General features: G+C 49.6%; 1 protein-coding gene across 8 annotated transcripts in view; it reads left to right on the forward strand.

Moving 5' to 3' along the window:
* Window positions 1–23,646, forward strand: part of DTNB (dystrobrevin beta) — a 219,137-nt gene that overhangs the window by 135,409 nt on the left and 60,082 nt on the right. For 6 of the 8 annotated variants that reach the window (XM_082307455.1, XM_082307457.1, XM_082307458.1 and 3 more), the window contains 3 exons: window positions 9,172–9,257; window positions 11,473–11,586; window positions 15,691–15,787. In XM_082307455.1, the coding sequence (XP_082163581.1) occupies window positions 9,172–9,257; window positions 11,473–11,586; window positions 15,691–15,787 (297 nt within the window). The remainder of the gene's footprint in view (window positions 1–9,171; window positions 9,258–11,472; window positions 11,587–15,690; window positions 15,788–23,646) is intronic. The other 2 variants (XM_082307459.1, XM_082307460.1) reach the window with 1 other exon arrangement.

Below are 23,646 nucleotides of genomic sequence, written 5' to 3' on the forward strand. Positions count from 1 at the left end.
ACAGTGTGTGGTTGCTCTTCTTCCCTCAACGTTAAGCACTGCTAAAAGCCCATCATCATCTTATCTCGTTAAAGCTGCCTACAACCTAAATAATATTTGTAATATTCCCTTCAGGTAACTTTTCTTCTAGGCTTTAGGCATTATTTAACAAGTATTTTTCAAATAAAGAAAGAACAAGTAATCCAGATTTCCTGCTGTACATCTTTGCAGGATAAATCTGCAGCCTGCTTCTTGGATCATTTCTTCTCCTCCTGGATACACCAGTTACAGGAACCATTTTTGTTGTTTGTTTCCTCCTCTTTGGTCATAAGGAACACTGTGATACCACAGTGGCGGGCAGGTGAAGTACTGGTTCAGGCTTTCCGTGACACCATGGGGTCCTTGCACCAAGGAACCTGGAATCTGATGCCCACGAGACGCAAGCTTTACTGTTCTTTGCCAGTTTCTTCCAAATCAGGGTGGCGGAGGAGTGCAACGGCTTGCCAAGCCGGCTTTTTGGGGCTTGGTTAAACACTGTCATACTGTAGGTGAGGTCTGAATGCTCCTTATTCCAAACACCAGCCCAACAGGGAGCTGGACTCGATCATCCTTATGGGTCCCTTCCAACTTGCGATGTTCTATGATTCTGTCACTTGAAGTTCCAGCATGGCGCGCTCTCAAGTTTAATGGCCTATTCATAGGAAAACTAAATGGCGGTGCTAGAAGGTTTTACTGTTCCCATGTGATATTAAGGCTTTTAAGCAGATTCTATGATCATCTTCTTATGAATTTTTCTTGCTGAGAGAAAATGGGGCTTGCCATTTGGATGATCTTCTCAGAACTGCTGAGGCTTCAGCATTCCTGCTGAGGACCAGGGAAGCAGAAGACCCTGGTAATCATACCTTCAGCTGTGTTGGAGAGTTTGCTCAGCTTTTAAACTTTTTTTTAACATTTTAACTTTTAAAATGTTAGTCCTCAGCTCGAAAAGCTTCAGCTTTGGCCTTGCTGCTGTTCGGTATAAAACGAGAGACCTGTGTTACAATTCACTGTCAAAAAGTCTTTTTTCTTGTCAAGCTCCGACATACTTCAAAATCCTTTCACCCGGGATAAACCCTGGAGGTGGTTTCTGCAGGGATCTGTAATGTTTGGGGTTTGGTCATACCACGCTCTTGTCAGCAGATCGGGAGCTGCATCCAGTAGGGCCAAGAAAAGATCCCCCCGTGCTTCTGTGCCGTAATAGGACTATTCTCTCCCCGAGGTGTGCACTCCTTACTGGGAAGGAAAGCTACGGAGGACAAAATGATATAAACTCTGTTCCTTTTCTCACACGCATGCAAAAATGGGGTTTGGGGGTTTTTTTGTCCTAATTTTGAAGGCCTTGCATCTTATGCTGTTGACTCCCACCAGGCCTTTGTGCTCTGTAGCAGAAAGCCTTTGCAAGAGGCGAGTAGACGGGGGATGTGTCCTTGGTGTTCTGCGCTGCTGAGCAGGGTGGGAGCTGGACCTGCCCGGCTTTTTAAAGAAAGGAATGGCAGTAATAAATCTTGGAAGACACGAGTCGTTCATACCTGTCCAGTAAGATGGAGTGCAAACGTAAGAGTGCTGACTGGTAAATGAATGGTTTGGGTTGGGTTTTTTTTTTTCTTTTCAGTGCAGAGGTTTTAAGAACCACACGTAGCTTCACCGAGAGGACAGGTACCTCTCATCAAAGCAAACGGTAGCATGCAAACGCTCTAATGAATTCTGTCTCCCTGGATTTAGGAGAAGAATAGCATTTGCCGTTGCAGTCCTATACCATACCCCTAAAGCTCTTCCAAAAGCGATGACAGTAAGAGTTTGGGGTTAAAATGCTGGGCAGAAATGAGAGCAGCGACTACGGTTGGGTTTCCTTCCATGTGTTCCAGAGGAGTTCATTCACTAAAGAAATACGGGCTGTCCTTCCCAGGTCCAACCTGAAGCCCAGAACGGTATTTACACATTTGAATGATACCTCATACTTTGCAATTCTCTCCTAATAGTCGTATTTAGAAGATGCATTTGAAATACTCGCATCCACAAGAGGTAATGCGATCCACATATGAATTTAATTTGAAACCCTTAGGTCAATAACAGGTCCCACACCGTGTCCACCAGCGTCTCAGTCGTTCTTCAGAACCCTTTTACCCCGAGTACCGCTCCCTCTCGCCCATGACATCTCATGTTTTCAGAGGAGTAAGGGCGTCCTGAGACCGCTGCGAAGGATCAACCAGGGTTCGTTAAACCGCCGACTCTGTAAAACAGCCTGCAATCGTCGAGCCTGAGAAAGGCAGCGACAAGCTTTTTCTAATCCAGGTGTCCCTTGTAAACTCTTTCATTGTGACGTTGTATTTTTGCACAGGCTACAGCAAGATACTTGCCTGTCACAGAGAAAACAGCTACATCTCACAGGAACTCGGGGGATTATCGATCAACGATCAATCAAGGACAGATTAAGGCTGCTGATCCTGTGAGCAAAGTAACTGATAAGAAATTTCCAGTTACTTAAATGACTTCCCCATTTGTGAGAAGAAGTGAATGCAGATGCCCAGCGCGCTGGGTGCTTGGAACTCGGGTCTGGTTTGGCGGGCAGAATGTCAGATTTTGCCCAAATGCTGCCCGATTGCGCCGCGTAAGACTACTGGCCCCTTGCACTTGGAGGAAAAAACAGTTTGAAATAAAGGCAATGCTTGAGCTACCAGAAGAGCCACCCGAAAATGCAACGTAAACACAGAGACTTCTGCCCATCAACAGGAGAACTAAAACAGAAAAAAATCCGAGCTCTTGGTTAACCTTACTTCTTTGCTACTGAGAACGCGATGATCGGTTACTTCATTAGTTTCTGTGAAATACTGTGGTTTTTCTCACAGGTCTCTAAGGGCTTATGAAGCAGAATGAATGAAGACCGGTAGCAAGAATGGTAAAAGAAAAAAAGGAAGAGTGATGGAGAAAACGTAATCAAAGAGCTTGAGAAGTGATGGGAGCAGAAGGGTGTCTGGGAGTCAGATTTTGGGGGCTTTGAAGGATAAAAGAAAAAATTCCTTCAATCAAAACAGAAGAGATGGGAAGTTGTTGATTCAAATAACTATGTACCTAGTTCACAAGCCTGAAAATAGTGAAGATCTCTACTATCTTTAGATTTGATAGAAATATGAGGTACAGGACATGCTGAGGGTATTTTAGAGGAAAGATTACTTTTTTTAAATGAGAGGAGGAGGAGGAGGATGGGGGTGAAATGTTCTGAGACATTCCTATTTACCGTACCGGGGGAACAGCGCTCGGGGCAAGTTTCGGCTGCGGACCCAGAAGGTGACCCGTTTCCCCACCAGCTCTGGACAGGGAGAAGCGAGCTGCCTAGCTTGGTTTTCCCTTACGTTCTTCGAAAGGGAACGGTGACCTGCGAGGCATCGGCAGAGGCTGGAAATGGCCAACCAACCGACATTGCTCTCTGCAGTATGAAGATTAAAGTTGGCCATCACTTTTGACTATTTGACCATCTACCGTAGCTCTTTGCAAGCAGTAGGTTGGTCGAACTGTGAGCACCCTGCCTGCAGCCTGCACCCGCGTTATCGAAGGTGGGGGCCGTGCCGGTGCAGTGCTTTCCCTGGTTCTGCATAATGACAGGCCAGCTAGCGCCGGCCTACAGGCGTTCTCCACTGCGGGTCAGCTCAGGATGCAGAAACCATTCTTGGGCAGATGCTTGTCCAAATTATTTAAAAAAAAAACCTCCGTGGATGGAGGCCACTGCAGATGGAGTCCATGGAGGAAATTTGTTCCAATGTGTAAATTCATCTACCAATAAAAAGATTTCCCTGAATCCTCACGTAATGCTTCCTGGCTCGGCGTGAGCCCACTGCTCGTTCTCCTATCTCAGGCATGGGAAGAGCGATATATGACTGGCCTCTTTGCAACAAGTGGTGTGTATTTGAAGTTGCTTATGTCGTCTCCTCTCATTCTTTTATTCTCTTCCTTCTTTCGGTCTTTCCTCATTGTCACGATTTACAGACCTCTGATCATTCTTCTTCTTCACCCTCTTTCTCCAGCTGACCCTTAGCTTTTTTTATGGTGATGCTCGGGCTGGGAGCAGTCGTTCAGCCGGGCGAGAGCAGGGCCAGCTCGTGCCCTGCCGTACGTCGGCACGTAGCGGGCCCTGCTGCGGGCAGCCCGGCCGGCCGCCGCCGCGGCAGGCGCCTCGTGACTCCCGCCTGCGCTGTGAACAAGCCCAGCTGCAAATCCCGTTTTGCAGGACGGCTGCCTCGTCCGTTGGGTGTTTATTTGGTTGACATGTCGAAAGTAAATATAAAAAAGAGTTTGCGCTTGTCTTGATAGAATGCAACCTGTTTTTTCAAACCGTTTCTCCAATTTCTCAAGTAATTTTGTATTTTAGTATATTTTATATTTTATCTATACAGCAGTAGGAGCTCAGCACAGTGTGCTACAGCCTGCAGATGTAAGGAAATACTTTATTCCACCATCCACGATATTAATGAAAATATTGAATGGTACTAAATCTAAGAGAAAAGCTGTAAAACCCCCCAAGAGGATGTCAGAAGCATTGCTGAGGTGAAAACGTGTGGTCTTAACAATATATAACAATAAGATTTGTTAGAACAGTGTAACAAACTCTCCTATACATAGCGTTTGATTTTTTGCTATGGAAGGAGAGTAGTTTGCTTTGGCGTGATTTGTTCTTAAAAACTCCATGTAGGCTATTACTTAGCCTGTCTTCTGAGTATTTACAGGTGGGTTTATTTTGTGGTTTTCCCCAAGGACTGAGTGAAGCGGAGTGGTCCGTAGCTGTCCGTTCCTTCTTACGTTGTTTCCAGGTGTAGGCTTTATGCACAGCCTCTTCTAGCGTCTGCAGCGTCGCCTTGCAAACCGTAGTGCTTTCAGAGAGGAGCACAAAAGCCCTGAGATTGCCTGCGGTTTATTTAAGCACCAAGATGTAAGCACTCTGATGAATTTCCTCGTGCCCCGGCTACTGGGAACATCTGTCTGTGTTGTCTTCGGTCTGTTTTCTCTTTTCCAATCTGAGTTGTTACCCCAAGGCTGTAAATTCCATGTCCTGGGCAGTTAATATTTTTTAATATTAGACCACCATTGGATTTTTTTTTTTTAATAAACGCTAACGCAGAGAGCACGAGCCAGGATCCCCGGGCTGCCTCCTGGCCACCACTGCCCCTTGCGCTGCTGCCTGCGGCTGGGGAGGACGGAGCCTGCTGCCCCCAGGACGCCCGGCTGCCGGGGAGCCTGCGCGGGAGCTGTGTCTCATTACCCACTCAAGGTCAGATAGAGCCAGAACCGGTGGCAGATGTTTTCTGGACAAGTGCAGGAGCAATTAGACACGTACTTCTGCGGTATTTTCAGCAGGCTCAGCGCTGTCTCAGGTGACTTTTTGAGACACTTCTGAATATGCAAGAGTTTAGACACCTCTCCTCCTGAGTCCGCATAGATTAGGTGAGAGATAAGTGCGATTTCTTGGTAGCTGAGTGTACGACGGACACTTAGGCTTTGTGTATAGCAGCCATTAACAGTTTCTGGTGCCACATCTGTAACGTTGAGCGCGCTCACCCTCCGGAGCGGTGCAGCTGCGTACAAACCACCTGCTGCAGATCGTTCTCAGCTTAGGGTCAATCCCAAACCATGCTGAGAATTGCTTGAGAGAGCTCGTTAGTCTGGGCTAAAAACAAGGCCGGGGCCATACTAACTATCTAACAATATGGGTGATCAAATTCCAGTGCCTCTGCCTGGTGCTCTTTATTTCAGCAGCGTAGGCGTCCCCTTCGCAAACTTTCAGGCTGAGCATCAGGTGCCTTTTAGGTTTAAGAACCTGGAAGGTTTAGATGTTGGCGGAGAATCAGCAGCCTGAATTTTTTTTTTCTGGGCTTGTTTAGCCTGGAGAAGACTTGGGGGGGGTCTTTTTGTGTATATGTATAAATACATGATGGTTGCAAGTAAGACGATGGAGCTGGACTCTCTTCAGTGGTGCTGTGACAGGACAAGAGGCAACGGGCACTAGCGCACTTCCATTTAAACAAAAGGAAAAAACCTTCTTATGGTGTAAGTGCTCAAACACTGGAACAGGTCGCCCCAGCAGGTTGTGGAGTCTTCATCCTTGGGGGTATTCAAAACTCAGCCGGACAACGTCCTGAGCACCCCACTGTAGTTGACGTGGCTTTGAGCAGGGGTTTTGGATTAGACCATCTCAAAAGGTCCTTTCCAACCCCGACGACTCTGTATTCTGAGTTATGATAAAAAATTAAAGGGACTCTTGGAAGCAATAGAACAAATACGAGAACATTGAATTGTCATACAAAATAGCCACTCTACAGTTTCCAAAAGACCTCTTGCCTGGCAATGTTTGAAAGTGAGCAGCATGAGGGATGTGTCTCCTCGAAGTTCTCTGCAGTGTTGTCTTTGCTTCTGAGGACCTGAGTACTTTAGGTCATGAGGGTGATTTCAGGCTTTGGACAGGATTTCTGAAGAAAGAGATTAAGGACGAGGTTGTGTTTTTATAGGCACAGTCCTTCTTTGCAGCAGAACAAAGGTTCATGTTCTTCGGATGGAGCCCCCAGAGCCTCAGGAAGCTCCTGAGGCTGCGGGTGAAGGACGTCACCTGCACTTGTCCCCGTAGCTGATTGTACCAGGATGCAGGGACGGACCAGGGACCTTTGTGATGCGCTGTTTCAGGGGAACCAGTAGGTCATGTCAGTGTTAGCTACGCCAAGACTGTCCAGGTCACCCCAAGGTGGAAAGAGTGGTGGCAGTGCTGCTGCCTACGCTGTGCACCTACCCCGAACGTCGAGATGAGATGAAATGAGATGAGATGAGATGAGATGAGATGAGATGAGATGAGATGAAGAGATGAGAGCTTTGCCCCGGCTGTATCGGCGGGTCCGTCCCAGCTCCTCGCCCGCCGCAGCCCAGTTCCTCGCCGTGAGAGCGGAGCCCACCCTGCGCCGGCAGCTCCTCCCCGCTGCCTGGGGAAGAGGGGGGCTTTCTGACCCTGCTGCAACGAACTGTGCTTCTGCACTCCGGGTTCTGCGTTGATTTTTTTTTTTATTTTTCACACTGTTCATTTTAACTCCCAAGATGTTTTGTTTCTTCTTGCCTACCAAGCAGTTTTTACACAGGCAATTTCCACATCATTGGGAGACTCCCGATGCGTCTGTCGGATCACCCAGGAGGACACAGAAGACCAGCTTGCAGGCACGTCTTTCAAGCGAGGCTCCTTTACCACGTGCAAGCCCACCCACCCTGTGGGTTTTGCCCAAAGAAGAGCAGTGCTGTCTGCAGTTCAGGCCCAAATCCAGTCAGGGTTGGCTCTAGATACCCACAGCGAAACAAAACTGAAAGCCTAGCAGCATCTGTCCTCTTCATCCTGGATCTGTCACTCTCCACCCCGTCTCCAGGAGCACTGATGGATACCAAGCTCTTCCATCCGACTGCTGTTTTTCGACCCAAATACTTTCTGAAAATGGTTGTGAAAGTGTCGTCTCAAACCCGGATCCCAATCTGAGGTCCTTCCGAAAATGTTGTGGTAAAAATCTGTGCAATCTTGAGGTCAGATGAAAACAAAAAGGCAAAAGCCGAGCACAGAAGTGCTGTGCTGTGTCAGAAGACGCCCCGTTTCTCAAGTACGCGGTGAGAGGCAGAGGCTCCGTGGCCTTAATCATCTGCACTACCGATCTGAACAAAGCCTCTCTGCACGGGACCCAAAGACCGCCAGCATAAGGAAATCTAATTTGGGGACGGGAGCATCTCTGCTATGAGGAGAGGCTGAGGGAGCTGGGGCTGCTCAGCCTGGAGCAGAGGAGGCTCAGGGGGACGGCGTCCATGGCTATAAATACCTGCAGGGAGGGGGCCAAGAGGACAGAGCCGGGCTCTTCCAGTGGTGCCCAGTGCCGGGACCAGGGGTTGTGGGCACAAACTGGGCCACGGGAGGGTCCCGCTGAACATCAGGGAACACTTCTCAGTGTGAGGGTGACCGAGCGCTGGCACAGGTTGCCCAGGGAGGTTGTGGAGTCTCCCACCTTGGAGATACTCAGAACCTGTCCGCACACGGTCCTGGGCAACGGGCTGTGGGTGGCCCTGCTTGAGCAGATGACCTCCAGAGGTGCCTTCCAACCTCAGCCATTCTGGGGTTCTGTAATGACCTGGGGTCAGAAGCAGACCCCACATACCGTCCCGTTCCTCAGGCGTTTCTTAGCCAGAAAGACCTGCCCACGACAAAAGATGTCTCCCCAGCTCCAAGTGGGCAACTTCTTGTGTCTGATGGCCAGCAGGATAGTTTTGAGTTGTACTGGATTTCCTAAGCAGCATCTTGGGATTCCACTGGGAAAATGCACTGAACCAGTACAAGACCCTGTAATTTTTCTCCCTCTCTCCCTCTTCTTGGCCCATGTAACCGGCTTCTTCACCGCCCAGCCCAGCTGCCAACAGGGTCTCCCAGAAACCAGAGATTCTTGTTTAATTGCCCAGTGCTTTTCTCAGTAGTGGTGATGGCTGCTGGTGAAAAGCGTGCCAAACACAAGGATCACGAAGGCCAGGACTCAATGGGCAAACACATTTATTCAGCAATCTCCCTTCAACTGATGCTTTTGAGGGGCTGAGAAGAATTAGATTTTCCAGAGGCAGTGACCATGCTTAAATTTAAAGTCTGTGAATAATCCTGTTCATAAGCTATAAGTTATTCTAACTTTTCTTCACTACCTGACATACGGGAAAGTCAATGTTTCACTAAAAGACTGAAGACTAAAAGACTAAAGGTCATAAAGGTCAATGTTTCGCTAAAAGACTAAAGATAAAGGTGTAACTGCGTCTCTTCCCAGGGAAGCCTGGCGGTGCTTTAGGAACAGGTAGCTATGGTGTATTTTTTTCTGAAAGTCTTTAAAAAGAAAGGCAAATAAAATTCTTCAGACGGATAGTGAGGACGATGAGCCAAGTCACCCTTTCAGCAGCCGCCCGCCCCGAGATCAGACCAAGCCGGCTGTAAAGCCACATCTCGATGTGCGCCCGTAGCCCCTCTCAGCACAGCTCTTGTCGTGGTTTTGCAGCCCGGGCTGCCCGTACGGCACCACGGCAGCCAGCAAATGCGGGGCTGGATCCAGACTGTGTCATGTGCGGTAAGAGGTAATGAACATCTTGTCTAATTTTTCTCTGTTCCTCATCCACCAGCCTCGCCCACCAGCAGACCTGGGTTTCAGCTTTGATGCCAATAAACAGCAACGACAGCTGATAGCAGAGCTGGAAAACAAAAACAGGTAAGAGGCAAGCTTTGATCAGTACTGTTTTAGGAACAACATTTGAGGGGGGAAGAGCCTTCAGTCCTCACGCTTTGTTGGTTTTAACCTTTTGTATTATGTTAACCGGGTTGTTTTCCTAGATCTTTTGTTGAAAGGTGTGGCTGCCTCATTAACCAATTAGCACAGTGCGGATGCAGCTGCGGTGCCCTTATTCCCCAGGGAGCAGGCTGATCTTCTTAAAGTCCTCTTAACTGATGCTGAGCGTCAGGAACTGCATTGCTGTCTTGTAGCGCTGGCTGCAAACCCAGCAAACTCCGCGCAGCAGGGTAGGGCGTTCGGGCGGCAGCAGGAAAATACATCGGCTGCGGCGTAGTGGAGCGAGCAGGCTGAAGAGCCGGGGTGGGTAAATTCAGCTTGAGAAGAATGAGTGGGTTTTTTCCTTTTGCTGAAAACAAAAAAGCCTGAAGAAACTTAGAGTCCTGGAAGAAGTAGGAGATGGGCTGTAGGAGGAGGTTTCCTTCTTCTGGCCACGAGCCGGCAACGTGCGCTGGCCGCCCAGAAAGCCAAGCGTCTCCCGGGCTGCATCCCCCGCAGCGTGGGCAGCGGGGCGAGGGAGGGGATTCTGCCCCTCTGCCCCCTCTGGGGAGACCCCCTGGAGCCCCGCGTCCAGCTCGGGGGTCCTCAGCACGGGAAGGACATGGAGCTGTGGGAGCGGGGCCAGGGGAGGCCACCAAAATGGTCAGAGGCTGGAGCAGCTCTGCTGTGGAGAAAGGCTGAGAGCTGGGGGTGCTCAGCCTGGGGAGGAGGAGGCTGTGGGCAGACCTGATTGCGGCCTCTCCGTGCTTAACGGGGGCCTACAAGAAAGGGGGGGACAGGCTTTTTAGCAGGGCCTGCGGCGACAGGACACAGGGGAATGGTTTTAAACTGAAAGAGGGGAGATTCAGACTGGACAGAAGGGAGAAATTGTTTGTGCTGAGGGTGGTGAGGCACCGGCCCAGGTTGCCCAGAGCGGTGGGAGATGCCCCATCCCTGGCCACATTCAAGGCCAGGTTGGACGGGGCTCTGAGCACCCTGGTCTGGGTGAAGCTGTCCCTGCCCATGGCAGGGGTGGGACTGGGTGGCCTTTGGAGGTCCCTGCCCACCCAAACCCTTCTGTGACTCCATGATTCTTCGTGCCCCAGAGGGACTGTTAAGAAGAGATCACTCTGGTTTTACCATAATATTGTATTTGCACTTACCTGCTTCTTCAGCACCCACAGTTGGAGTTCGTGTTTCTCTGGCTAACAGAAACTAAGCGGGTACAGCTCTAAAAAGCAAGCAGTTGAGCAGTTGCAACCCCTGTGTGCCGTACGGCACAGGCAGGCCGTAGGTTGCCTACGGAGCCCCTCCGGGTGCCCGATGGTGTGCTGGCCTCGTAGCCCTGCTCGGGTCTCCCCGTGCTCCAGCCGCACCTCAGCTGGCGTGCGAGAGCTTGCTGCCTGCACGGCCCCTTGCCAAGGCACCCTCAGCACACCGGGTAAAAATGCTTCTTAAGGTTAGGTTGGAGGAGAACCAGTTCCCGGAGAGCACGGGAACGGCTCGATCCTTGCACCGTGTAAGCATCCTAGCTTCACTGCGCTACCGAGACCTTGCAGGTATTTGAAACTATTCATCAAGATCACAGACAAGGGAGATCTCAATCACTGAAACCTTGCAAGGGGAGCAGCTCAGCAGTTTTAAAAAAGAGCAGGGGCAAGAATTAGAGATTATAATCTTCACTCTCAGAAAGATTTCGTTTCCACGTCAGTAAGCGAGTCCTTGGCCATCAGTGCCACGTTCCCTCACCTCCGGCTACGCAGAACGCAGTGGCTGCAGATGCTGGCGGTGCCGCTTCAGAGCCCTTCCTACAGCATGTGCAATGCAGGTTATGCTGCAAATGGCGTTTTTCCCTCTTAGAACAATCTTTTAGCCCATTCCGCGTGGAAGGTTTTGGAGAGACGTTGCCAGCGTATGGCACATAAGTGATTTCATACTTCTTACCAAGTAATAAATTTTCTGCGTGTATTACAGCAATCCGTAGGCCCGCGCTAACTTACCTGTCTTGGGTTTGAGTCTGTGCCAGTCATACGTGAGCAAAATTGCTGTACTTAGGCCAGGGACTGGCAGAAAGAGTGCTTGTAGGCCTATAACTATTTAAGAGCGGTGCAGAGGCTGACCTTTTTCCTCTTTAATCTTCCCTCTGTCATTTCTATAGAGAGATACTCCAAGAAATTCAGCGTCTCAGGCTGGAACATGAGCAAGCCTCTCAACCCACCCCCGAGAAAGCCCAGCAGAACCCAACTTTATTGGCTGAACTCCGACTTCTACGGTAAAAGACATGGCGAAAGCTCGGGTGTGGTGGGTGCCTGGGCCGGTCGGCCCGCCGGCCGCGCTCCGTGGCACAGACAGCACCGGCTCTTGGTGGGGAAGGGGCAATATCGGCGTATCTTCAGTGACCTAAAGGGTTATCGAAAATGCTGGATTCTGAAGACTGACAGCATATTGCAATTTGCTTTTTTTTGAAGTGGATTTAGGAGTAAATAAAAATGTCTCTTAAAATGAATTCTATTTGTATAGTTCAGAGAACTGTTTGTAAAGAAGAAACCGATAGGAAAAACTAGCCGAAATGGCATTAAGCGCTTGTCCTTTGTGGTCCAAAGGAGTGGAGCTGACGGTAAATGTCAGCTGTTCCATTAGTCAGTGAAACTCCGAAAGTGCATACCTGCAGCCAGTCGTACATCCAAAGCTGGAGAGCAATCTTCAAAGCCTCTTTGATTAAGTTTGCATTTTGAAGCGACAGGGAGAAGTCGTCAGTATTTATAGAATAAAGTGATTCATAGTTTGGGTAGTCACAAGGGCATTCTCTGGCTGTATTTTATTTCGTCTTCTACTGCTAGTTGATTCAGAGCTCAACCTTCAAAAATGCCATCTGTAATCTCAAGTAGGTTCTGCAATTTAAGCTCCTGGCAGCAGCAGCTCCTTGCAGCCTGCGCTGTGTTTCGTTCCTGGGGCAGACTTTTCCTGCTCGCTTCTGCGCTCCCAGGACGGGTGGAGGTTTCCCGAAGGTGCAGAGCTCTTGGGACGGAGCTGCGGCAGCTGCCGGCAGCGCCTGCGAGGTGTCACCCAGCCCCACGCTGCAAAACCGAAGCCCTTCAGCTTCCTTCATTGCTTTTTCATACAGACTTTGCTACGTTATAGTGCATTTTGGTGTCTCGCTGGTAGTTTTCATTCTATTACCTAGTGACAACAGCTCATAGATTTTCTAGCTTTATGCTTTACATAGCTATGTATATTTTTTTTAAAAAGCATAAAAACCTGGAGAGGATGCAGAAGATACCCACAAATGTTATGCACGGGGTGGAGGAAAAAGCGGTTGTGGGATAACTCGGTGTGGTTTGACGCAGCAGAGGAGGGTATAAGAACCGAGAGCTTAAACTGGAAACCAGCCAGGTTGAGACCCCAAATAAAGCATATGCTTTGAAAAGCGAGGCGATAATCTCAGGAGCAGTGGTAGGGTTTTCAGTCCCTTGGTGTCTTTCCTGAAGATATTTTTCCAAAAATACAGGTTATTGGGATTAGAACAGAGCTAACCAGAAGGAATTAGACAGCCTGTATGTTACGAAAGGTAAAAAAGCTGAATGATCGTTGTAGCCGTTTCTGGCCTTCAAATATGTAAACGCCACTGGCAAATAAGAGAGGGATGAAAGAAAAGAAAGGCTGAACGAAGCACGTCAGCCTGTGGAGTCATCGTGGATGTCCAGTCTGGCCTTCTCGGCAGCACGGGCTGGGAAGCGTCTCCCTGCAGCGCTCCTACAGATCCCTTTTGGAGGGGGCTGCAGCATCCCTGGCAGACAGCCGCCCACGCTTTCATTTTAGAGAAGGAAAGGATACCGCGTCCCCCGATACCGTTAACGTGACCGTCAGTTGGTTCCTGCGCCTTGGCCGTGCTCAGTGGACTAAAACTGTGCACGTTATTTCTAACCTTCATAAGCCTGCTGCCATTTTCCGGACCTTGTCTTTCCCCGTGCTTTTGTCTACTGGGCTAAAAAGGTCTTTTTCCAAATTCCTCTTTGTCTGTGAGTATTCAGAGATTTCGATTCCCTCCCCTCTTAACCTCATCTGGCATAAATAACTTGAACTTCTTCGGTCGCTCCGTAAAGCGGGTTTGCCGACTCTCCAGCTATCCCTTCAGCTCGCTGTCCGGTTCTCCCTGTCCTCTGCAGCTCTTCCCTACGCAGGCTGGAGCGCGCCGGCGGCAGCGCCTCCCACGTCGTCTCGCTGGTGCCAGAGGCAGCGCTAGCGTTAGCTTTCTTACCACCAAACAGCACTCGCGTTAATAAATTCAAAGTGCACATTAGTTTTCTTGACTGCGTGGCATCACGCTGGAAGTTCACAATTAGCGGGTTGTCGGGGACGCGAACGTACTTCCCAAAGTCACAGCTAACGAGGAGCCGCTCGTGAGCAGTCCGCGACGACCTTGCCTTTGCACAGATGTAAGCGCACGTTACCGAACGATCTCGGCTGCTGTGTAGAACTTAGGCTGCGAAAGCATGAGAAAGATAATCCCTGGAAAATCAGCGCATCCCAGGTTTGACACTCTGCAGACGTCCCAGCCCGCAGCGATGAGTCAGCCCCGCCGCGCTGCCGGCAAAGGTAACCTTGGAAGAAGCGGGGCTGGATCCTCGTCCTTACGGATCCCTGCCCCTCCGCGCAGATGTGCTTGGCTGCTTCTGCTTGCACGTCCGCAGGGGGCTCGTCCCTGCGCCGGCGCCAAGGACCCGTCTGCCCCGGGCGTCTCCGGTCCTGCGCCTCTCCCTTCCTCCCTGCAGGCTGTCCTGGGGGTTTTAAACATTCAGCACCCGTTGTCATTGACAAACGGTGCCTCCTCTTCCTTCGCTGGAGGTCATCGCAAAAGAAGTTGAATAACAGCAGCCAGCGTCAGGCACGCACGCTGATGCCGAGTCTTCATTAACAGCTACATTTGGGGAGCTATACTTATTTAATATGTCAATTTTTCCCTTATTTGTAATTGTTAGCCAGAATCTTTATGTTAAATAACTATAGAATAAAAGCTACAGACTTTGAACTGACCTAGAGAGACAAGGACGGTGTAGACAGCTAAAGCTATGTCTGTGGTGGCTTTCTGACACATCCAAGGTGACCAGGCTTGTGTAATCTCGTTATTGCCTTATCCTTGCGATACGTTTCAGCATTTAATTACCGCATTCTTCAAAATACAAAAAGGTGTTGAAAGAAATACCCGAGGTAGTTAATGCTTCACAGCCTCCCGTCCTGTGAGGAACCGGTGCAGAAGCCGGCCAGTTTGGCTGCGGGGTCCCGGCGGTTTGCTGGCCGGGGGCGCGCTGCCCGCGTGCCGCTCGCGCAGCCGCCGGGACGGAAGCGAGCCGTGCTCAGCAGCTTTATTCGGTCCAGGTAAATGGCCCGTCCCTTCTCTGGATTCTGCTGTCCAATTGGCGCTAAAACTAGCGGGTGGTTAAAACTCCCGGAATGATTTATCCATAGCGTACCACGTGAGAACACAGATACAATCTAAGACATTTTAAAATTCAGTCCGTAATACGTGGTGCCTTTCACTTTGGATTAAGACATTAGGACGTCTACAAAAATAACTGTAGATGAATAAATAAGCCTTTCTAATCTGTTTTTTTTTTTCTTACAGTCATTTATCATTACCTATGATTGGGATTTGTGGGGCCCAGCATTTCTTCAATCATATACGATACTGACCTTCTGACAGGCTGAGATTCATCTGTGAATTTCTCCTCATATTAGTCACTTCTTTATTTTTTTAAATATAAAATAAAACCAAGCAGTCATATTCCCTTAAATATCTCGCAGATAGGCCTCTGTAGGAACCCAGTGGTTTTCCGACGCCAAGGAGAGGGCAGGTCGCTCGCTGTCCTTGCCGCCTGGGTCCTGGCCCAGCAAAGGTGGCACAGGTCCGGCATCACGCCGGCGGGCGAAACAGCTCTGCCGAGCCCCCCGCCAGCCAGGCGGTAGCTTTTCTTGTCCAAACATCTGCAGCCTCTTCTCCTCTCTTTTTCCTCTCTGTCTTTCCTCCCGTAGTTCATTCTGGCTTGTCTGAAAGCTCTGCAGGGTGCCTGGGTCTGACGTTAAGAGAGTTCTTAAAATGAAGGAAAAAAGCGGGCTTTTTTTCTCAAAATGCAGTGCCCTTGAAAAGGGCTTCCTACTGCCGAGGCGCTGAGTGCAGATTTCCGGATTTTAAGTGAAAAGCCTGCTTGTTATATGCAGGTTTCATGGTCGTTGTACTCTGCTTTGCTCTATTCTTTTAAATGGGAAGCGGGGAGGCGTGATGAAAACCGAAGGCACAGTTATATGGGTGAATTTCCCGAGCGGTTTTGAAATACCCAAAGTTTATTTTCTGCCTCTTTCTTTCATGTAACGCGACCAGACAGAGGAAGGATGAACTGGAACAGAGGATGTCTGCGCTTCAAGAAAGCAGAAGAGAACTGATGGTGCAGCTTGAAGGGCTGATGAAGCTGCTCAAAGTAAGCCACCTCTCGGAAATGCCGTGCGGCCTTCCCTTCCCCAGGTCTGGAATTCGCTGTTGCTGCGCTGAGATTCCCGCTTTGCTGACGTACCGTTATAAATACTTCATGGGGAACAGGAGGGGTTTGCAAAAAGTCATCTCCATGCTGGCTCTGTGCATTGGTGCAGATGGTTAATGGGGTTTCAGGTTCATACGCTGCTGCTTGGGTTAAAATATCAAGAACGCGTAAGATCTGGGAGGCTTTAAAGAAGTATTAGATTTGGTAATCAACTGCATGCTGTTCTGGTACCAAGGCAGTTCTTCCAGCTTTAACCGGAGACTGTACTCACTGCAGTACAGAACGCGACTCCCCATGGCGCTGGGTTTGGCCAGGCGGTATTACGCGAACCTGCAACGTCTGCGCAGGTTTTTTGCTGCCGAGTATGATGGTATTGGCTCTGATCTGTCACACATGTTGTCGTTTGGCTTTCTGGTGAGGGTCCATCATTATTTTTGTAGAGTCCCGCTAGAGTTGAGCTCACAGTCGATGACTGTAGCCTGACGTAGTATTACGCATTTATTCTTTCCGCTCTTTAAATTGGACAAGAGCCTCTCTGTACAGCGAATGGCAAAACATTGCCCTTCCTTACTCACAGAGGTTTGGGTCTGAGACAAGAAGCACCGAAGATGCCACCGGCGGTGGGGGCAGTGGGAGAGGGACGGCAGCAGCGGCGCTGCCGGGAGCAGCGCGGGTTAGGGATGAGCTACCGGCACGGCGCGAGCGTTCCAGAGGAATTCAGAGCCTGTCTGCGCTTGGAAGTGATAATGAATTCACATCGTCTGTAGATCTAAAGTGCAGTCGCTCTCCAGATTAGGCTTGCATTCCAGAATAGGAACGTATATACACGGGGCTGCGATCAAATACTCTTGAGGTGCCTGTTTTATTTAGTTTCCCTGTGCAGATGAGCCCATAGTTAGCATTCATATTGGGGAAGACACTTTTAAGTCAGTTGTTCTGCGCACTGTGATTTTTTTCCTCCTCAGCTTCTCTGTCTTCTAAACGTGCGAAGACAATCACTTGCTAAATTCACCTTGGTTTCTTCAGACCCTAAATCTTTGTGAGTTGAAGTGCGATATCTCTGAAAATGGGCATCCAAAATTGAATTACAGATTTAGGAAAGTTTATAAAAGTCGTTGCATCGGGAGCAGTTTGATTCTTCGCGGTTCAGACGACCACAGTCTGAGCGTTTTCCTTGCACACATTTGAGGAGCCTCTGTAAGAAAATCAGTTTGGACGTCTGCTCCAACGCGGTGACAAGCTCTGACGTCAGTTTTCCGCAGACCCTGTTATTTTCAAAGCACTCGTGAGCCTTCACAAACGAATTCTCCCCAACACCAGCTGATGTAAACGCTATCGGCTCACCGGGGCGCACGGCCGCGGGCTCCCCTTTTCAGGTGCACTGCTACGAACCTGTACAACCGGCGGGCGCCGGAGCAACCCCCAGAGCTTTGCCTGCCCGCTAGGCAAGGTGCAGGCAGGCAGGCAGGCAGCACGCCTGCCTTCCCTGCCTGCTTGGCCATCAGTCTCCCAGCTGCCCAAGCAGTGTGTGTTCCCTCCTGCCCGGCTGGCCAACACGGGAACGTGGCATTGTGCGGAGCAGCAGAGGGTACCGGTGTCGGTAACGCACCGCCGAGGAGAGCACGGAGGGCACCGCGGGGAAGGGAGCAGGAGCACGAGCAGAGGGTACCGGTGTCGGTAACGCACCGCCGAGGAGAGCACAGAGGGCACGGCAGGGAAGGGAGCAGGAGCACGAGCAGAGGGTACCGGTGTCGGTAACGCACCGACGAGGAGAGCACGGAGGGCACCGCGGGGAAGGGAGCAGGAGCACGAGCAGAGGGTACCGGTGTCGGTAACGCACCGCCGAGGAGAGCACAGAGGGCACCGCGGGGAAGGGAGCAGGAGCACGAGCAGAGGGTACCGGTGTCGGTAACGCACCGCCGAGGAGAGCACGGAGGGCACCGCGGGGAAGGGAGCAGGAGCACGAGCAGAGGGTACCGGTGTCGGTAACGCACCGCCGAGGAGAGCACAGAGGGCACCGCGGGGAAGGGAGCAGGAGCACGAGCAGCCGGCGCTGCAGGGGGGAGACATGGGAGGGAGGAGAGGGGATTGCAGCAGAGGGAAGGGGGCCATAACTGACTCACATGTGATTAATGTTTTGAGGACCCATTCGCTAAGCTGAATCATGCAGTTCGATTATGAGCTTGACAGAAACTTTAATGACATCTCCTAGGCTGGGTTATACAGAAGGTTAGTTGAGAAGCTGGCTCTTACTAAACTTTTCATTTATGAATCTAGTATCTTTTCATTAACTCCCCCAGTTCCCAAAGTTGTGTAAAAACTCTAAGGGCAAATAGGACTGGATACAAGGAGGAACTTCTTCCCCGTGAGGATGCTCAAGCAGTGGAGCAGGGGCCCAGAGCTTCTGCTGTCTCCATCCTTGGAGGTTTTCAAGACCCAACTGCACAGGGCTCTAAGCAGCCTGGTCTGGGGTGAACTTGACCCTGTTCTGAGTAGGAGGCTGGACTTGAGACCGCCTGAGGTCCCTTCCAGCCGCAGTTATCCACGAGCCTGTGACTGGTGTGATTATTTGGTTCTACGCGTTGCATAATACGGTTCTTTGCGTTTCCCCTTCTTGGCTTTCTGCGGAGCCTGGCAGCTTCTCTTTGATGAAAGCATCTTCCAGAAAGACATCTGTTCTTGAACCGAAGACATCAAAAATGGAAAATTCACTGCCAATGCAAATTTGCTTGCACAGTTAAAAATGTATGCCTCATCTTCAGTTTTAATGTATTTAGCTTCAGTTTACACCCATTGCCTTTGGTACATGTGGTTCTCCCGCCATTAAATTAAGGAGTACTTCAGCACCCCTGTTTTTTTCCTACGCAGATGCTTACTCATCTCAGTGAAGGCACTTCTCAATCTTCTTTTCTGAACCCGTTAAACAGGTAGAGCTTTTCTGAGCTTCTCCCAAAACTGTGCTTCAGTATCTTTTATCGTCGACTTCTTTGCCTTCTCCCGATTTCTAATATCATTTTTCAAATTGGGAAAACACAAACTGTATGTTGAGTTCTTCTCTGAATCTTAGCAACGCTATGCAGAGAGTTACGGGAGGGGTTGCATTACTCTTCATCACTGTTCTCATTTTTGTGCCTTTCTGCACCAGTGAGGGCTTTCTGAAAGCTGTCAGTTATCCGGAGTTTACTCCGTGTAAAGTGCTTTAGTTATTTGGTATAGTGCTAACTGGTTAATAACAACGTATTACAAGTTTGGCCTCTGAAGGAACTGCAGATATGAGAATATATTACATCTGTGCGGTTCCTTTAGAAGCCAAACTTGTAATACATTCACATAACAAAATCAGATTTATTTGGCAAGACCTCTTTCCCGTGAAGTTATAATGCTTCATATATTACTTATTAGTCGAGTCTTGTATCAGCATTTCTGCTACTTTGAATAAATTAATGTCAGGGTAAGACGTTTATGCTTATTTAATTGTCTTACCTCCCTTTTTGAATATCAGTGCAACACAGCACGTTCCAGTCCTGGCTGTTCCAAGATCTCTTGACCCGATAACTCCGCGTGTAATGATTTGAAGAGTCCCAGCCGCAAGCTACCCAGCCCTGCTGATCTAAAAATATTATTTCTAGTCGATACTTTTTAACACCTTTTCTCATTATTAGTGGAAAGTACTTCACTGTTTGCTGATAGAAACTACAAGGGGAAAGTACTGTTAGTCAAACACGGAACAGAAGTACCGATTCCTCTTCCCATATTAAGAATGTTGCCATGACTGGCAAGAAGCGGTATGCACCACCGCAGGGCTTTGGTTTGTTTCTGATATTTGTGTTCGTTTCAAAGCCTCCTTTTTGGTGGCTTTAGCCCTGCCAGACATGAATTTTTCCCGCAAGGTTTTAGCTTCTCTCATCATTTGGTGCACTTCAAAAATTTTCATTTATAATTTACATCAGCCGTTAAGCTTTTATGTTTTTTTTCCATTTTCTTATGCGGTATTTTTTACATTTTTAATGCTGCCTTCATTTCACCATTTAGCGCTAGATTCAGCTTACCTAACTTTGGTTATCTGAAAGTTTGGTACCCCGGCTCCCTCTGGACAAGAAGGCGAGAGAGGACAGCCTGTGCTGGGAAGGGCAGGGCTGTTCTCCGGGGCCCGGCCGTTTTTCCCGCGGCGAGCCATGCCGTGACGGTTGGCCTCCGAGCAGAGAAAGGCCCTCGACCGTTCTGGTTGCTAGCGCGGAGGTAATCAAACCCCGTGATTGGTGTCCTGCTCTGGTGTTTACCAGCCCGCGCGGTGACCTGCCCACGCCGTTGCAATTTAGAGTTAAGGCTGGTTTTTGCATCGCGTGTCCTTCCACATCTTGTTGCCGGCGTGTGCTGAGACTCCTGTTAGGAGGCTCCAGTTACAGGAATTTGCTGGTGGTTTTCCCCGACGGAGAAGTTCTGGTCATTCAGCTCTTCCCTAGGTGCCTTCTGCTGTCGTCCGTGCACTCGGGAGACCCCGGCTCTTTCTGCCCGGGCGAGCTCGTCGGAGCCAGCCAGCGTCCCTCGGACACTGCTCTGCTGGCGGCGCGGTCGCTGACGTCCCTTTGGGTGGGAGCTACCAGCACTTTCCCAAACCACCTCCAGCCACCACCCAGAGGTTATCAGGTGCCCGCACCCGTTCCCGGGGGGCTTTGGATACGGCCACCCCGATTGGGGTGATGTGGTGTTTTAACAGCATGGACGTGTGCAGGGCATGCCAGAGAACAGGCCCTTGCACAATTTCGTTTAATACTGTAGCCTCTGAGGCTGCAGGGCTGCTGCGGTGGCCACCGTAGGGCTCCCGCTGGCTGCTAATCTCGTGTCCTGGCCGCTCCAGCTCGTCTTTAGTTAAGCAGATCAGGCTCCTTGCACACGAGAGGCAGCCTGTCCGTCTGGGCCGAACGGTGGCCAGTGACCCGTCAGTACTGTCATCAGCAGCTTTCTTCCAATATATTTTGTCTTCTTTTCCTCATCCAGGCCGTCGGCTTAGCTTTCGCGTTATTCCTGAAGCCTTCTCTAACACACCTCATGCCATTAGCTGGCACTCTTCTAATAAGTAGTCGGCGGTGATGGTTGTCTGCCTTTTTGCAGGGCTTTTGCTTTCAGCTACACGGATATTCAGCAGACGTATCCCATTTCACTTTTTCCATCTCCTCAATGGTAATTTCCTCACTAGCTGATTTGATGATTTATCTAATAACTGCTCGGTCCTTCTAGCCAAGCTCCACGCCTCCTGAGATTTTTTTTTTTCACGTCTGTAGTTAACGCTAAAGCCTCATTCTTCAAACTAACAACCTTTTTTTGTAGAGTGGAGACCATTTAAGATCCTTTCCCTGACCTGGCAGGTCCTGCGAGTGCCGGTGCCGGTAGGAGGAACTGGGAACACGTGGGAGCGTGGGGAGGGCAGCACTGGCCTCCGCAGCCGATGCTGAGCCGTGGTTCAGTGGAGCCATACCCTGCATCTGCTGCGGTGGTGCCGAAATACACGCCTGAAAGCACCAAGTCTTGGGAGGAAAAACCACAAGTATCTGCTCAGAAACGTGGCATTCTCTGCAGTCGTTCCCAGGTATCTCCCTGGTGCCCTCAGCGCACAGTTGGGAAAACATCTTTTCGTGCAGTGGCCAGTGGGAAGAAGCTGCTCTAAATTAAGGGACAGGTTCAAGTTAATCCTGCTCAGGTGGGAAAGAAACGAGGGAAGGTGGATAAATGAGTTCATGGATTTCAAGGCCAGAAGGAGCTTTTATTCCATGAATTTTAATTCCATGACCTGCATTTCTGGGGAGACGTGCTTACCGGGGGTCCTGCTGCCCTCTGCACTGGCAGTCCCTGCAAGGCCACCGTTGGAGGGAACACACACTGTTTACCCTGAAAAAGCTGTAATTGCTATTTCCGCGCACATGAGTCATCAAAAACATGCTGCCGGCCTTTCTTTTAACACACAGTGTCGCTACCCGCACCAGAACTGCCGTGCCCCCCGCACAACCGAGCCCGCAGACGGAGCAGCCCGCAGGGCTCGTAGTGGTTGTTACGTAGGCGAGGGCAAAACCTGTGAAGAGTTTTCAGTTATGAAAGAAGCTCTCGACGATGTGATATTTTGCTCGTTGCCAGGAATGCTGCTATAGTTGAAGTCAGAATGTGTCCCCACTGCCCCGGCGGGATCACAGCGTACGTTTCTCTGCTTCAAAAGAGGATAAATTCATCCGTATTTCACCTTTTTTGGTCTTCCAAATTAATAGTGATCCGTACTGACAAACGTTGCATTGCAAGGAAGGAATTGTCTTCTCTGCATCTTTGTCCTTGCTCCGCATCTTCGGTGCTTCTGCCTCCCAGTTTCTCCCCTCCCGTTCCAGACCCGGTTGCCTGCCGCTCGTTAGTTTGCCCTTTTGAAGCCTGTCCGCAGAGGTCCCTGCGGGCCCGGCGGTAACGGGCTCGCTCTGACCAAAAGGTGATGTTTTGCCTCTCGGGTGATGACAGTTTGGGTCTCTGTGATGGCAGATTTGTGCGCGCAGGGAGCCGAATGCCGTGCAGCGGTTGCATGCTCCGGGTGGCATTTCCAGACCGTAGAGGACGGTAGTCCGGTATTTCTTGCCTTGTGGACAGCTAGAGAGGCATTTCTGAGTCTGGGGTAGGAAGAGAAGCCAGCAAAGGTCCTGCATAAAAGAAAAGCCATCCATTAGCTATCCCGTCCTATACCCAAGATGTCCATACTGTGATATCCATCCCGGGTGTTGGACTTAGGCCCGCGCTGAAGGCCGTTTTGGACAAGAGCCTTCTTTTGAGAACGGAACAAATGACACCTTTGCTTTCCCACCGCGGCTGTTGTGTCTAACGTCCTTGTTTCCTTTTGTGTCTGCAGATGTTTCTACAATTTTCCATGTTCTGTTCTTCCATTGGGTCTGTTGTGTATTTTGTGTGCTTGTGTTGCCTTTTCATATGATAATTAATCTATCCTGTTTCTCTCTTCACCTTTTTCTTTTGCCAACGTTTATAGGAAGAAGAGCAAAAGCAGGCAGTAAGTTGACTTCACTTTGTAGGTGATCGAACTCTTTTTTCTTTCTGCATGAAAACAATTTTCCGTTAATTGGCTTGTATGCAAATAAACCATGGAATGCGGGGTCTTTCTCACTTGTAAATTTGAAAGCAACCTTCACCAGTTTCCAGTAGAGCATGTTCTTGTGTACATCCTTAAAGTTACTCCTCTCTCCCTTTCAAATTAAGTTTCTTGCCATGGGTACACCACTGGTGGCTGTATTCATTACGTTTTTATAGACTTGTGCATGACCATCCAGGGTTGAAAATGTGGATTCTCAGCTGGCTTCATACTTTATTTTGTTGGAGATTCTTTGGAGTATTTTACATGCTAAGAAAGCCTTCTTGTCTCTTCAGGAATCCTTTAATTTGCCTCCTTGCCACATACAAGTCCATGCATGAAAACTAATTAATGACTTAATATTCTGGGCATGGATCCATATCATTCAGTCATGATATCGTCTCCTTGAATTAGTCCCAGAGTGCTCGTTGTAAACAGGATGAGTAAACTAACAGGAGACAAGAACGCCTTTGCCTTGGTACTGATCTTCATTTTCTCTGCCCGCCTATTAAAATCCCAGTCCTGTGTTAACTTCGGAATCCACTCCAGAGGGAGCCCTTTTGCTTTTCTCGGAAATAGCCAGATGTTCAATGTCTTCTCTCCAGCAGAACAAATTTTCAGCATTTTCGAACATGGTTTTCTTTATATACAAAGCTTTAATGAAGGTTAATCCTGTGTTTCGCATTGT

Source organism: Platalea leucorodia (assembly GCF_965183815.1).
Source record: "Platalea leucorodia genome assembly, chromosome: 3".
NCBI classification, from domain to species: Eukaryota; Metazoa; Chordata; class Aves; order Pelecaniformes; family Threskiornithidae; genus Platalea; species Platalea leucorodia.